The sequence below is a fragment of the Octopus sinensis genome, linkage group LG5, assembly GCF_006345805.1.
Source record: "Octopus sinensis linkage group LG5, ASM634580v1, whole genome shotgun sequence".
In the NCBI taxonomy this organism is placed as follows: Eukaryota; Metazoa; Mollusca; class Cephalopoda; order Octopoda; family Octopodidae; genus Octopus; species Octopus sinensis.
The window spans coordinates 72,000,786-72,014,614 of record NC_043001.1 but is presented as its reverse complement, the minus strand read 5'-3'; the positions used below and the strand labels follow the sequence as shown (position 1 = coordinate 72,014,614).

Sequence of the window (13,829 nt, the reverse complement as noted above, 5' to 3'; positions counted from 1 at the left end):
AGTCAGGCAGTACTGGCAACGGCCACACTCAAGTAGTGTTTTTTACGTGCCACCTGCACAGGAGCCAGTCCAGCAGCACTGGTAATGACCTTGCTTGAATGTTTTTCACATGCCACTGGCACAAGTACCAGTAAAGTGACGCAGATAACGATCACATTTGAATGGTGCTTTTTATGTGCCACTAGCACAGAAGCCAGTTTGCTGCTCTGGCAGAGATCATGCTCGGATGGTGCTCTTAGCACTCCACTGGCACTGGTGCCAGTCATCAAATTTGCAAATTTGATTTGATTTTGATTTCACTTGCCTCAACAGGTCTTCGCAAGCAGAGTTTAGTGTCCACTGAAGGAAAGGTACGCATAAGAGGGCTGGCTACACCCTTAGCACAGGCCATGGGTTATGGTCTCCAAAAATCACATTAATATGTTGATAACTAAAAAGTTAGGTATATTTTACTTAGAAATATAATAACAGGATTAAACATAAATTTAAGTAAAAGAATAAGTATTATGAAAGAAACAAGACAAAAAAACCATGTTAATCTGTGAGGAAAAAAGATTTGTTTTAGAACCACAAAATACCTGAAGTCGGTTGGTGAGAATAATATTTGGATACATGGCACCAACATCTAAATGGTAAATTATTGGGTTTTCTAAACGGTTTGGACAATCTCTCAACATAGCCAATCGATCTTTAATATCTTCACAAACTTCATCAAAATTGGTTACTTGTTCCAAGGACACTTTCTCTTCAACTTCTATTGCATGTTTCATGGTTTTCTCAACAGTATTTATAAGAGTCTGGAAAGCATCAGGTACCATTCTAAAACGACAGGGAATATCTGCTCTGAAGACACCTGATTCCAGAGCTTCAACATGACCACCAACGTAAGTCTCAGAGTCAAGTAAATGTCCATCATCAGTAAGTTTATTCAGAACTGATTCCTGTTTATTGGGGAAGATAACATTAGCATGGTATGCCTGCACCATCAAGAGGGCTTCACAGAGTGTCCCAGAACCTTTGCGCAAGACCTTGAGTAAAAAAAAGAGTAACACAAATAGATTGTTAACTAGCAGAAATTAACAAAAAAGGGCAAAAAATAGACATGTTTACTAATAGAAATATAGGTTGTTCATACATTTATTTTTGTCCTTTTATTATTAATGAACATGTCTGTACACAAACACACACACAAATAACATTTTCCATGTTAGACAAATATTTCTTGAGGCATTGTTATAGTTGGATGCCTTTCCTGACGCTAACCTCTTTCTTTTTTAAGCCACATAGCTTCAAAGCTACAAAATGAGTGGATAAATTATTGACAGAAGTGATAACAATCACTAATCAAGCATGATAAAGTGAGCAGAAATGTTTCTGTCCATCCAAATTCACTCACATGGCTTTGATCAGCCTAGGGGTAAAGAAGATATTTTTTTCTGTGCACAATGGGATTGAACCTGAAACCATATTAGGAAGCAAACTTCTTAACTACATAACCATGCCTTTTCTCACATATATGCATTATATAATAATGTTTGTCCATTGTTGTTGATGATGACCAAAGACATCACATGGGGGTAGAAGATGAGTCACAGTGCATCTGGCTGTGGTCAATCAGTTTGATGCATGGTCAAAAGCTTGTCGTAGGTCAGGCACTGGTGGCTTGTTGCGAACGAAGGCAAGGAGTTGACTCTAGACTTGTGGAGCTCATGTTTCCTTTGGGTTCCAGCAATCTTATTCTGTTCATAGGAGGTGGCACCTCTTTTGGTGCAGCTGTCAGGCAGGGCAGACTTGTGCTTGCATTTCCAAAGTGTTGGGGTTGATCTGAAAACACTTCAATGAGGCTTTGAATGTATCTTTGAAGTGCTTTTACTGCCCACCTTGTATGCACTTGCTTTCTGCCAATTCACTGTAAAATAGTCTTTTGGGTAGTAATGTCAGGCACACACACACACAGAGTAAGAGGAGGGATATCCAGGCAGATACCAAATTTCTATGTAGAATTCCTTCAGATGGTGTGTTTTATGGTAAACTTTCTTTAACGCCCATCCAAAGTTACAGTTTATTTCCTAGTTACTTAGAGTGTAAAGTACAATACTGATAATAAGGAGAATGAAGAATTTGAACATTCAAACTTTGTTTATTTTCAGTAAGCTTATTCATAATAATTATTTGACACATGTTTCGATTGTACTAAGGGCATATTGTTGCATATTTATATATTATTAGTACAATCTTTTCAGGGTAATAATTATGACATTGTTTGAAGAGGAATTTTCCTGTTATTAGTTTGAATTAAGCTTGGTAAAACTTGGTAAAGCCTAATTCAAACTAATAACGGAGGAAAATTCTTCTTTAAACAATGTCATATTTATATACCCTGAAGAGATCGTACTAATAATGTATAAATCGCTGCATATAATATACAACAATGTGCCATTAGTACAATCAAACACACGTTGGACAATTATTATGAATAAGCTAACTGGAAATAAACAAAGTTTGAATGTTCAAATTCTTCATTCTCCTTATTATCAATACAAACACACACACACACATAATCAAGCTCTTCCAGGCAACTGACTTGACTGTAACTTACACACAAAAATAAACACCAGATGAACATCACAAGAATAAAAACGGGAAGAACTGTAATTTAATGAGAAACATTATTAAAAGTAACGATTAAGAATCTTACCTCATCGGGCTCCATCGGAATAATGGTGCACAGAGCAAATATGAAAGGGTGAACGTATTTCATATACAAGTGGTAGGTAGCAACAGCATCTGACACTGAATAGTTGGCAAGGACCTACAAAGTTCCATGAATAAGTTTATGACAATAAAGCATAAAAGACAGAGATTGGACAAAAGTAAATAATATTTCCACAACATTAAACTATATAATACAAACAGAGGTATAATATAATGTTTATACCAATTTATATTTCTTTTAATATCACATATTCAGATCAACTTATATTTCTAGAAAGTAATATTTCTCCATGGGCAGCTGGAAACAAAGGACATGGCTTGTATGACAGTGACATTCATTTACAACTATTCACATGTTACAAGAAGGAAAAATCTGCTTGAATAGATGCTGTCAAACTTATTCAAGCAGAGGAAAGTGGACGTTAAAGCAATCATGATGATGACATACACACACATAGATACAGAGCATCTTTTTTAGTTTACCTCTGCCAAATCCACTCACAAGTCTTTAGATGCCCAAGGTTGTAGTAGAAGACATATGCCCAAGGTGCCACACAGTGAGACTGAACTTAAAACCACATGGTTGACAAGCAGATTTCTTAACCGTATACTTACATTTATGAGGGAGGTTCTAAAAAGTTCCTGACTTTAAAGGTATCATGAGAGGCCTGGCTGGAGGCCCAACTTTCTGAGTTCTTTTACAGGGCTTAAAAAAACTGAAGGACCACTGCAATAAGTGCATGAATCAGAGAGGAATATGTTGAATAAAATCATAATTAACTGATCCTCCTGTATTTTCTTTTACCCAAAGCCAGGAACTTTTCAGCACCCCTTCGTACATTTTTCTTACATTACAACAGGTTCACATTAATTTACATTTCTATAAGATCACAAATTCACATCACTATATAGGTGGAATGAGGTACAGCCCTGGGTATGACATTAAACAACGTCCAGTATTAGAGCCTTAGTTTGGGAGTTTCATGGTTTTGAAGAGTGTGGAACTGCTTCTTAGCCACCCTTGTTCCAAGGTCTATTCTGACCCAGAGTAGAAGCATCAGGATTCCAGTTGTGGTTAATTAGCAAGTCAATCAGGCAGATGAAGCTCATTAACCTGGGTATTGGGAAACCCATCTAGGAGAAAGACAACTCTGATTCCAAAACTCCATTGCCTTGCATAGGAAAGGCTTTGGGTGTGAGCCTTGAAGGAGAAAAATCAGAGGTCAGAGTCTTTAATTAAATTCAATGTTGTATACAACCTTGCTCTGGCAACTCCTATAACAGCTGCCTCAGACTGTTTAGCCACAGACAACACTGTTCTAGTGGAGTAGACACCTAGGACCGTCATCCATGGTCATTAACAACAGACAGATGCCTCATGTTCTATCTAGAATCTCAATGTAATTGTAAACTACTCTTGTTGTTTTAACATATTATCAGAAAAAGTTGTGGTTTATTTGTCATATAGAGTCAGTGGAAGACAGAACAATATTCAAAATAATATAAAATAAAATAAAAGAAAACAGAAATTCTCTGCTTGCTCACCTGTGGCTCTTCACTAGCCATACGACACATGTCTTCAGGGTCCAACTCTACAGGATCATAACGAAGCTTGGCCTGGGAGAGGGAGAACATTGATAATCATTAAAACACTTTGAAAGTTATTTTGAAATTATGAATTCATGATAAAATGATGAATATTTGAAATATAATATATGAGTAATAGTATTTAATATAAAGTATAGAAGCCATCTTATCATGGCTAACCACATTGGGGAGGGAGTGTTACTGTAGCTTTATAGCCCCAAGAGATCTTCGTCTCTAGCTGGCTTTAGACACAATATCTGTGTCCTTGGAGTATTTAATAAGGTTTTGTAAATGTTTAATACAATTTATAATATTTAATAACAGTAAGGCAGTGAGCTGACAGAATCATTAGCATGCTGGGCAAAATGCTTAGCAACATTTCGTCCATCTTCATGTTATGAGTTCAAATTCCACTGAGGTTGATTTTACCTTTCATTTTTTTGGGGTCGATAAAATAAATACCAACTGAGTACGAGGGTCAATGTAATCGACTTACTACCACCTGCTCCGAAATTGCTGGCCTCGTGGCAAAATTTGAAACCAATATTTAATAATAATTACATTTAATATGTATAACATTTTATACTGGCTGTGAAAAGTAATCAAAGTGGTCACATGTCAAGTTATTTTGATCCTTGTGGGTAGAAATGGGGTCAATCTATCAAGTTTCCAATCTTTAGATTTTCATGAGAGGTATAAAGAAACTTGAAATTAATCAGATTTGGTTTTGTTAACCTCCTAGATTTTCTCAACCATTGATCAGTCTTTGAGGAATTGCTGTAACTTTTTGTGCCTCTTGATCACTATGATAAATTTCTACCCTTGTACCATCTCCCTCATGTTACATATCCCATCACAATCAATACCACTTTCAAGCATTTTCCAGCATATTATAAACATGGCACATACCAGTTACATAAATGTTTTGCTAACCATATTTTCTAGCATACAAGTCAATGTAGTATATAGTATAGACATAGAGAGTAATCATTCAAATACCATCACTATCTTTTCAAATCCTGTAACATTTCACATGTAATTTTTGGTCCTTTGTGTCAAATTTGGTCTGAAAAATTTGACTTGTATGCCAGAAAATACAGTATTTATCTATAAGAAACTATTCTTGAAATGGTGTCACTCACTTTCTTTGTGGCCAACACCACGACACCAAGTCATACTAACTCACCCTTGTACTATCAAGGGCCTTGTTTTGCCTTTGAGCATGTTGGATCCATGTACAACCTACATTGTAAATGAGAGAAAATTTTTTGCCATAACGTGGGTGTTGCTGTTGACATTGATGTTTGCATGGGTGTGTGGTTAGGAAGTTTGCTTCCCAATCACATGCTTTCAGGTTCAGTCCCACTGCATACTACCTTAGGCAAGTGTCATCTACTAGAGCCCAAGGACAACCAAAGCTTTGTGAGAAGATTTGGTAGATGGAAAATGAAAAAGAAGACTGTTGTATGTGTGTGTGTGTAAAGTTTGTGTTTGAATTTCTTTGTCTTGACATTATGTGAATGTTGTAAATGAGTGTCATTGACATACAAGCAGTATCATTTCTATTCTCCTGTGTAAACATGTCTGGCTAGGGAGAAATATTACCTTGCTTGGAAACAGGTCAGGGTTGGGAAGAGTATCCAGCTGTATAAAATTTGCCTCAACAAATTATGTCTGATCCATGCAAGTACAAAAAAGTGGACATAAAAACATTGATGATGATATTTCTCTTGGCCACCTTGAAAAGAAGGGAAGTCACAACAAAAGTGAAATCACCAACATTGCCCTTATCTCCACTAACAAGGGTGGTGGTGATACAGTTGTTTCTGAGGGTGATAGCCATGGTATTGGATATTCTGCCATTTACTTTCTCTTCAGCAAGAACAACATTATTTACATGAAACTCTTACCTTTGCAACTGCTTTCAAGTTTTGACTGCCAACAGGTAAGTAACTGTCTCTTTTAACCCATCTACAACAAAACACAAATGTTTCATTTTATAATTTAACTGTTATTCTATAGAAATACAACAAATGTTCAAAGTTGCAGAACCAAGACAAAAACAAAAAAAAATACATGTACTAAAATTGGAACAATACAGAAAGGATTAGTATTGTCCCTGCTCAAGGATGACATGCAAATTTGTGAAGCACTGCCTGTATATTATATAAATAGATATGTAGCTGTGAAAATAAGGAGTTTACTTGAGTTCAGTTCCACCTGTAGCACCTTGGGTAAGTGCCTCCTACTATAGCCTTGGGTTGACCAAGGCCTTGTGACTGGATTTGATAGAAACACTGAAGAAGAAATGAGAGTTTGTCTTTCTCGAATATGTCCCAATATTGAAAACATTGCCAAAAAACACGAAGCACACGTTTCTCATTGATAACTTTGTTTCATATATTGAATAAAGAGTAAGTACATGCAATTTTTCTGTATTTTTAACTGTCTATATATTACTTTATAGTTTATGCTATGCTAATATGTATTAAACCCCTTTTGAATAAATTTTAGAATTTATGTACAAAGAGTGCCAAAATATTTTGATTTACTATGAGTAAAAAAAAAGTTTGGGAATTACTGCTTTAGCAAGTCAACACAAAATCAACACATTTTGATCTTTAAGCAATCATTATCAGTTACTTACTTAAAGCAGTCCATGTGAATAGCAGCTCTAGATTTATATTCCCCTTGATTGTCCCTCTGGAACCCGATTTCTCGTGACATGTCGATGCCATAGACAGCAGCACGAGTTTCCACAAAAGGCCTAGCAAAAAAGTAACAAACATAAATAAACATTTATATATAGAGAAAGGCAAGGATATATGGCAGGTATTTGCAAACAAACTTTAGTATAAAGTAGATAACAACCTAATGTAATATGTGGCTTGCATCAAATCTGAACTTGCTCCTTTCTCTTTCAAGCATATTGAGGGCATCAACATGACAAACTCTATCTGATAAAGGAAATGATAAACACTGTCCTAGTGGCTACAGTTGTCAACCACAGCAGCCCAGATCATCAGCTTTTTGAACATGGCCATATTTTTTGTGTTCAGTGTTAGGAAATAAGTAGAGATCTGTAGAGTTGACATGAAATCTGTGGTTAAGAGAAGGAAATATTCTCAGCAGCTGAATGTCATTGGGACAGCAGGGTGTGTGCAGCAGGTTGAGGATACCAACCTAAACAATCCTACTGAATGGGTGATGGCCATCATTGAACAACTTGACCATAGTTCACTTTTAGACATGTGGTGCACAAGGACATTAAGTAGAAATCCTACATGATGAAGAGAGGGCAGGTTATGTTGGCAAAACTTTGATCATGTAACAGCCTCCTTGCCTTGGTGAGGCCCAATGGTCGAAGGTTGTGCTTCACCACCTCATCCCAGGTTTTCCTGGTTCTACCTCTTCCACAAGTTCCCTCAACTGCTAGGGCGTGACACTTTTTCCCACAGCTGTCCTCATTCATTCGCAACACATGACCATACCAGTGCAGTTGTCACTCTTGCACACCACATCTGATGCTTCTTAAATCTAACTTTTCTCTCAGGGTGCTTACACTTTGTCGAGTATGCACACTGACATTACACATCTATCGGAGCATACTGACTTCATTCCTTGCAAGCTTACGCATGTCCTCAGCAGTCACGGCCCATGTTTCACTGTGAAGTGCATAGGCCAAGATAATGGTTGCTAACCCATGATGTAGCACTAATCTAATCTTAAGTATTCTATCGCATACTCTGACGACTTCGATTACCTTATATATATATATATATATATATATATATATATATATATATATATATATATATATATACATACATACACACACACAGCAATTCTATGTGGTAATGAGATGTGGGCCCTGAATGCATAGGACATGCAAAGGCTACAGGGGAATGAGGTTAGTATGCTCCACTGGATGTATAATGTAAGTGTACATGTTTGACAGTGCTAAAGCATTGAGAAAAAGGCTAGGTATATGAGGAATTAGATGCAGTGTGCAAGAGAGAAAACTGCACTGGTTTGGTCATGTGATGCTCCATAAAGACGTGCCAATCTCTCAGAGTGGATGGAACTCGTGGAAAAAGGAGACCCAGGAAGATATGGGATGAGGTACTGAAGGACAACCTCAGGATGCTGAACCTTTCAGATGAGATAACAAAGGATGGAGATACCTGGCATTTTGCTATATTCAAGAAGACTCGTCCTCTACAGCAGAAATGTTAAAGTTACTCTTCCTGGTGAAGAGGATTGGCCTGCAAGAGTCCTGTGTCAGTGCCATGTAAAAAGCACTCGTGCCGATGCCACGTAAGACCACTCATGCCGGTGTCATGATAAAAGCACCCAGTACACATTGTAAATATGTAAGATCTCTCCGAAAGTCATCAAACACAAACTTTCTTCCAGTCAGAAGAAAATCAAGCAGGAACCCATTCAACCCTCCTCCTTATCCTACCAGGTCCAAAATTTCTGCTTTGTAACTATCTATGGGTCTGGAGAAACAGAGGAGATACAAGAGTGAAGGTACAATGGGAAAAGGAAGGATGGTCATACTTGGAACACATTTGATTTTAATCAGTTTAATTAAAGTTGACCTGGGATTAAACAAAAAACACTGAGTCATCAAGGTTACTCTTATGTGATCAATTAATCTGTTAAAAGTAGCAGCTAAATCCACCTCAAATTACATCTTACCATTTTATAAATGGAAGTCACAGATCTGATAATGCATTTCTAGATATGTCAGAATAAAAGAGGATGTTTGTGTGTAGAACATTTTTAATCAAAAATCTGCCTGATCAGGATTGATCTCGAGCTAAACAACAACAAATCTGAGTTGAGTTAGACTAAGTGTTCACTTGCTTTGTTAGAAATAGCAGTTAAATCAACTTCATATGACATTTTGTCACCTTAAAAGAGCAAGGCACACACCTGGTAATCTGATAGTACAGTTCAAGATATATTACATCAGAATATAAGATAAAATTTTTATATTTGGGACCTCTTTGATCATTGGTTTGATGGACCATGGTTGACTTAGGGCTAAACAAGAACAATTAAAACAAATTAAAATAACATACCAATCAAAAAAGTCTCCGTTGTAGGTGACAAAAATATGAGGCTTTGATTCCAAAATATGGTCAAAGAATCTTTGAATAAGACTCAGCTAAATTAAAAAAGAGAGAAGAAATACATCAATAAAAATACAAAATCTATATATAGAACACATAAAACATCGTCACCATCATTGTTATCATCAAACGTCAGTTGTCTATGCTGGCATGGGTTGAACAGTTTGACCAGGGCTGGTAAGCTGAAGGGCTGCACAAGACTCCAGTCTGATTTGGCAAAGTTTCTACGACCGAATGTGCTTCCTAATGCTAACCACTCAAATAGTGTAATGGGTGCTTCTATGTGCCACTGGCATGGGTGCTGGTTGCATGACACCAGTATGTATCATGACTATGATTTCACTTGGCTTGGTGGGTCTTCTACTCAAGCATAGCATATTGCTGAAGGTGAAGGTCTCAGTCATTTGTCATTGCCTCTGTAAGGCCCAATGCTTGAAAGATGCTTTTTACATGCAACCAGCACAGGTGCTGGTTACATGACACCAGCACAGGTCCTGCCATGGGTTGGATGGCTTGACAGAAACTGTCAAGGCAAGGGCCTGCACCATGTTCCATTGTCTGTTTTGGCTTGGTTTTTATAGCTGGATGCCCTTCTTAATGCCAACCACTCCAAAGAGTGTACCAGGTGCTTTTTACATGATACCATAACCAGTGCTTTTATGTGGCACCAGCACCCACACCAATGCTTTTTAAGTGGCACCAGCACCCATACTAATGCTTTTTACATGGCACCTTGGTTTTAGGATCTCAACTCTGTTGTGGTGGGCAGGTGTGTGTGTGTGTATGTGAACTTGCCTTGACATTGCTCAGTAATTGTACATAAGTGTTGCTGCCATACAAATGGTGTCATCAATTTCAAGTCTTAGGAAATATGGCTTTATTTGGAAATCAGTGGGGTTTGTTTATAAGACCATCCAACAGTTGAAAAATAAATTCTCTCTAAGCCATGAAAGGATGGAAAAGTGTGTTGATGATGATGATGATGACAGAATTAATTAGCAGTTTCTTTCAAAAAACAAAACATACCTCATCTGGTTCGTTAAATATGATAAATGGTCCTTCAAATTCAGGCCTAGGGGTGTACTCAAAGTCCTCTATGTCCATTGAAACAATTTCTCTGTTTGTAATAAGATAACCCTAGAAATGAAATCAAAAACTCTAAAATTATTTCACATCATAACTCACAAGTCTAAGCCATCCAACCCATGCTAGCATGGAAAATGGATGTTAATATATATATATATAATATATATATATATATATATATATATATATATTCGCCTTAATGTACTGATATATGAAAAATATATGGCTTGTGTTAGTAATACCAGCGATTATAATTATTTTTATTTTATCGCAATTTGATTTGTTTACATATTTCTCGATAAATTATGAGCGCCAGGCGATATACCAGAATTCCCTAGTGTTGTCGGGACGTTCGGAGTCTGCGCAGTGATATGATTAGTTAGGGAGAGTAATTCATTAGACGCACATGCTTCTAGTGAGTTAGGATCCCAGAAAAACAGGGTCTCACTGAAGAATTCTCCCTGGGCAAATAAATTATCTTTATTGCTGAAAAGAAAGAAACTGCAGTCTGAGAATTACCGGTTTAGTAAATGTTTTTATCTTCATTTCACTTAATTTATCAAGCTTCTGTATTCCTAGCACATATTTCGCCTTAATGTACTGATATATGAAAAATATATGGCTTGTGTTAGTAATACCAGCGATTATAATTATTTTTATTTTATCGCAATTTGATTTGTTTATATATATATATATATATATTTAAATAATAAATGCACCCTTTTAAAGCCTAGCCAGGCTCATGGGCCCAGTTTCCCAGTTCCAATGGCATATGTATTCCCCAGCTGAATGGGACGCCAGTCCATTGCAGAGTTACTCATTTTTACCAGCCGAGAGGACTGGAGCAATGTGAAATGAAGTGTTTTGCTCAAGAACACAACGGTCGCCCAGTCCAGGAATCAAAACCACAATCTTACAATCATGATGCTGACACCCTAACCACTAAGCCACGCGCCTCCACACACATATATATCGGGGGGGGGGATACATTTGGGGATTATGTCTGCAGTTATATGTAGTTTGTAGCAATTTAACAAAGTGATATAAAATGAAAAGAGATTACTTGTTGGATTAGATTTTAATGTTTAATAAGACAGACAGGCAGGCAGACAGATAGGTGTGTGTGGACGAGATGTTGGGTGAATAATGAATGAATACACAGATATAAATAGTGAGGCAGATATGTAGTCAGCTAGTCAGACAAATAAGTTGTTTAGGAAATGAAAAATACAAAGTAGGTAGGGGAAGTGATGGGTGTACAAACATAGAATAACATGACAGAATCATAAAATAGTAAAAGTGATTGATTGCTAGATGGGTGAGAGAGTGAATAAAGAAATAGACAGACAGATAAATAGAATATCATAAGTCACACCATAATTTAATTTAGCCCGTTGTATATGTGTGAGTGTATGCATATGTATTACTGAACTAGTAAGTTACAATTATTATTGAACTAGTATCATACATTTAGGATGGAACTAGTAAGACACACAAGCAATAATGAATTTCAACCATAAGCAAAATTTCTGATATTACCTGACCATCAATCATATATGAGATCATCATAATTTGATCAGTCTGGGAGTCAGGAAACTTCAAGGGCAGTTTAGTTGTTTCAATATCGTATGCAAGAACAACAGGATCCTAAAATGACAAAATACATAAATAAAAACAAAATAAAAAATTAGTATTCTACATAAGCAAGTGAAATGTCACCCTCAAACAACATCCTACAACCATTTTAAAAGAAGAATACATCAGCTAATGAAGCCTGGATTACACTTATCATCATCATGTTTACATAAGCTTTTCCATGCTAGTGTGGGTTGGATGGATCACATCATCATGGCTCAAATCAGTTTTTACTCAGAGATTGTCAGTAAGATTGAAAAGTCCCTTTTAATCCACATTGTGATCATTTATTTGTTCACAAGCACCAGAAAGTTATTTTTGCACCAATACATAGAAGAGAGAATCAAGAAAGAGGACTGTTCCTGAAATTAAGAATATATGAATATGATCTGCTTGGGCTCTCACTAGCATTATGGTTGATACACTTGGATGCTCTAGATTGTTTTCAGTGGCAGCTAGATGCAGAAAATAACCATTTTTTAATTTTATAGCAGCTTCCCCCAGCTGACCAAACAGTATAAAGATGAGTGCAGCTTATTGGACTCTGTTTGCAATACTTGGAGCTGCCCTTCATCCAGGTCATAATCTGGTTCCTAGGGATAAACTATAGGTTCTCTGTTTTCTTGTGGTGCTTCCCCCCCCCCCAAAAAAAATCCTCAAGAACACAATCTCGATATGAAAATCAATAGGAAAATTAATTTCACCTTATGGAATTTTGCATTAAGGCCATATTTTCAAGAAAACATTACTGCCACAGAACAAGGGATTCCTGTATTTCATTAGAAATATCAGCACAAAAGGGTCTATGTCCAATTAAGCAAAACCTAAAAAAAGGAGATCTTACAGGTCGGTCAACAAGATCATCACGTAGTTTAATGTCTGGAGAAGCTGACCCATGTCCTTGCACTGTATACCAATGACCAACAAATATCTTCAAGTCAATTGAAACTCGCACGTGATAAGGTACATCATGCTCCCTGCAAAAAAAAAATAATAATAATAACAATAACAATAATGATGATGATGATGATGATAATAATAATAATAATAATAACAATCCTTTCTTCTACAGGCACAAAACTGGAAATTTTTTTAGGGGAGTGGCTAGTCAATTAGATTGGCCCAATGTTCAACCAGTACTTATTTTATTGACTCAGGGATGATAGACAAAACCTATTTCAGTGGAATTTGAACTTAGAATGTAAAGTAAGAAAAAATGCCACTAAACATTTTGTCTGGTACTGTAATGATTCTGCCAGCTCACTGTTGGCATAAGCCAGCAATTTTAGAGGGAGGAGATTAGCCGATTACATCAACTCCAGTATTTGACTGGCATATATGAGATCAACAACATGTATATATGTATATATATATATATATATATATATATACGCGAGAAAGAAGCAACAAGAATGGATAGGTTTTTAGTACGATCGTTTCATACAAGGACAGGTTTTATTAAAAGTTGCAAAGATTACAGCATATAAACGAGTCCCGTACTCATCAGCTAAAATACATGTAAGTTCTCTAGACATCCTAGTGTTTGAGGCTATACTCATGAAGTAATGTAGATAATTAAACAGATTTCTAAAGTTCATTAAAGTTCTTTAAAGATGATGTACAGTCTTATCACAGAATTTTAAAAAAGGCTTTAATTGAGGCTTT

General features: G+C 36.5%; 1 protein-coding gene and 1 pseudogene across 1 annotated transcript in view; one reads left to right on the top strand and one right to left on the bottom strand.

The window, feature by feature from the left end:
* LOC115211854 (DNA polymerase epsilon catalytic subunit A-like) overlaps positions 1-13,829 on the bottom strand; it is a 110,687-nt gene that overhangs the window by 76,976 nt on the left and 19,882 nt on the right. The window contains exons 7-15 of the mRNA XM_036502729.1: positions 13,009-13,141; positions 12,069-12,176; positions 10,470-10,580; positions 9,393-9,478; positions 6,950-7,069; positions 6,213-6,273; positions 4,261-4,332; positions 2,699-2,812; positions 579-1,028 (exon numbers count right to left, since the gene is read on the bottom strand). Coding sequence (XP_036358622.1) covers positions 579-1,028; positions 2,699-2,812; positions 4,261-4,332; positions 6,213-6,273; positions 6,950-7,069; positions 9,393-9,478; positions 10,470-10,580; positions 12,069-12,176; positions 13,009-13,141 — 1,255 coding nt within the window. The remainder of the gene's footprint in view (positions 1-578; positions 1,029-2,698; positions 2,813-4,260; positions 4,333-6,212; positions 6,274-6,949; positions 7,070-9,392; positions 9,479-10,469; positions 10,581-12,068; positions 12,177-13,008; positions 13,142-13,829) is intronic.
* LOC115212465 lies at positions 6,375-6,466 on the top strand (annotated as a pseudogene).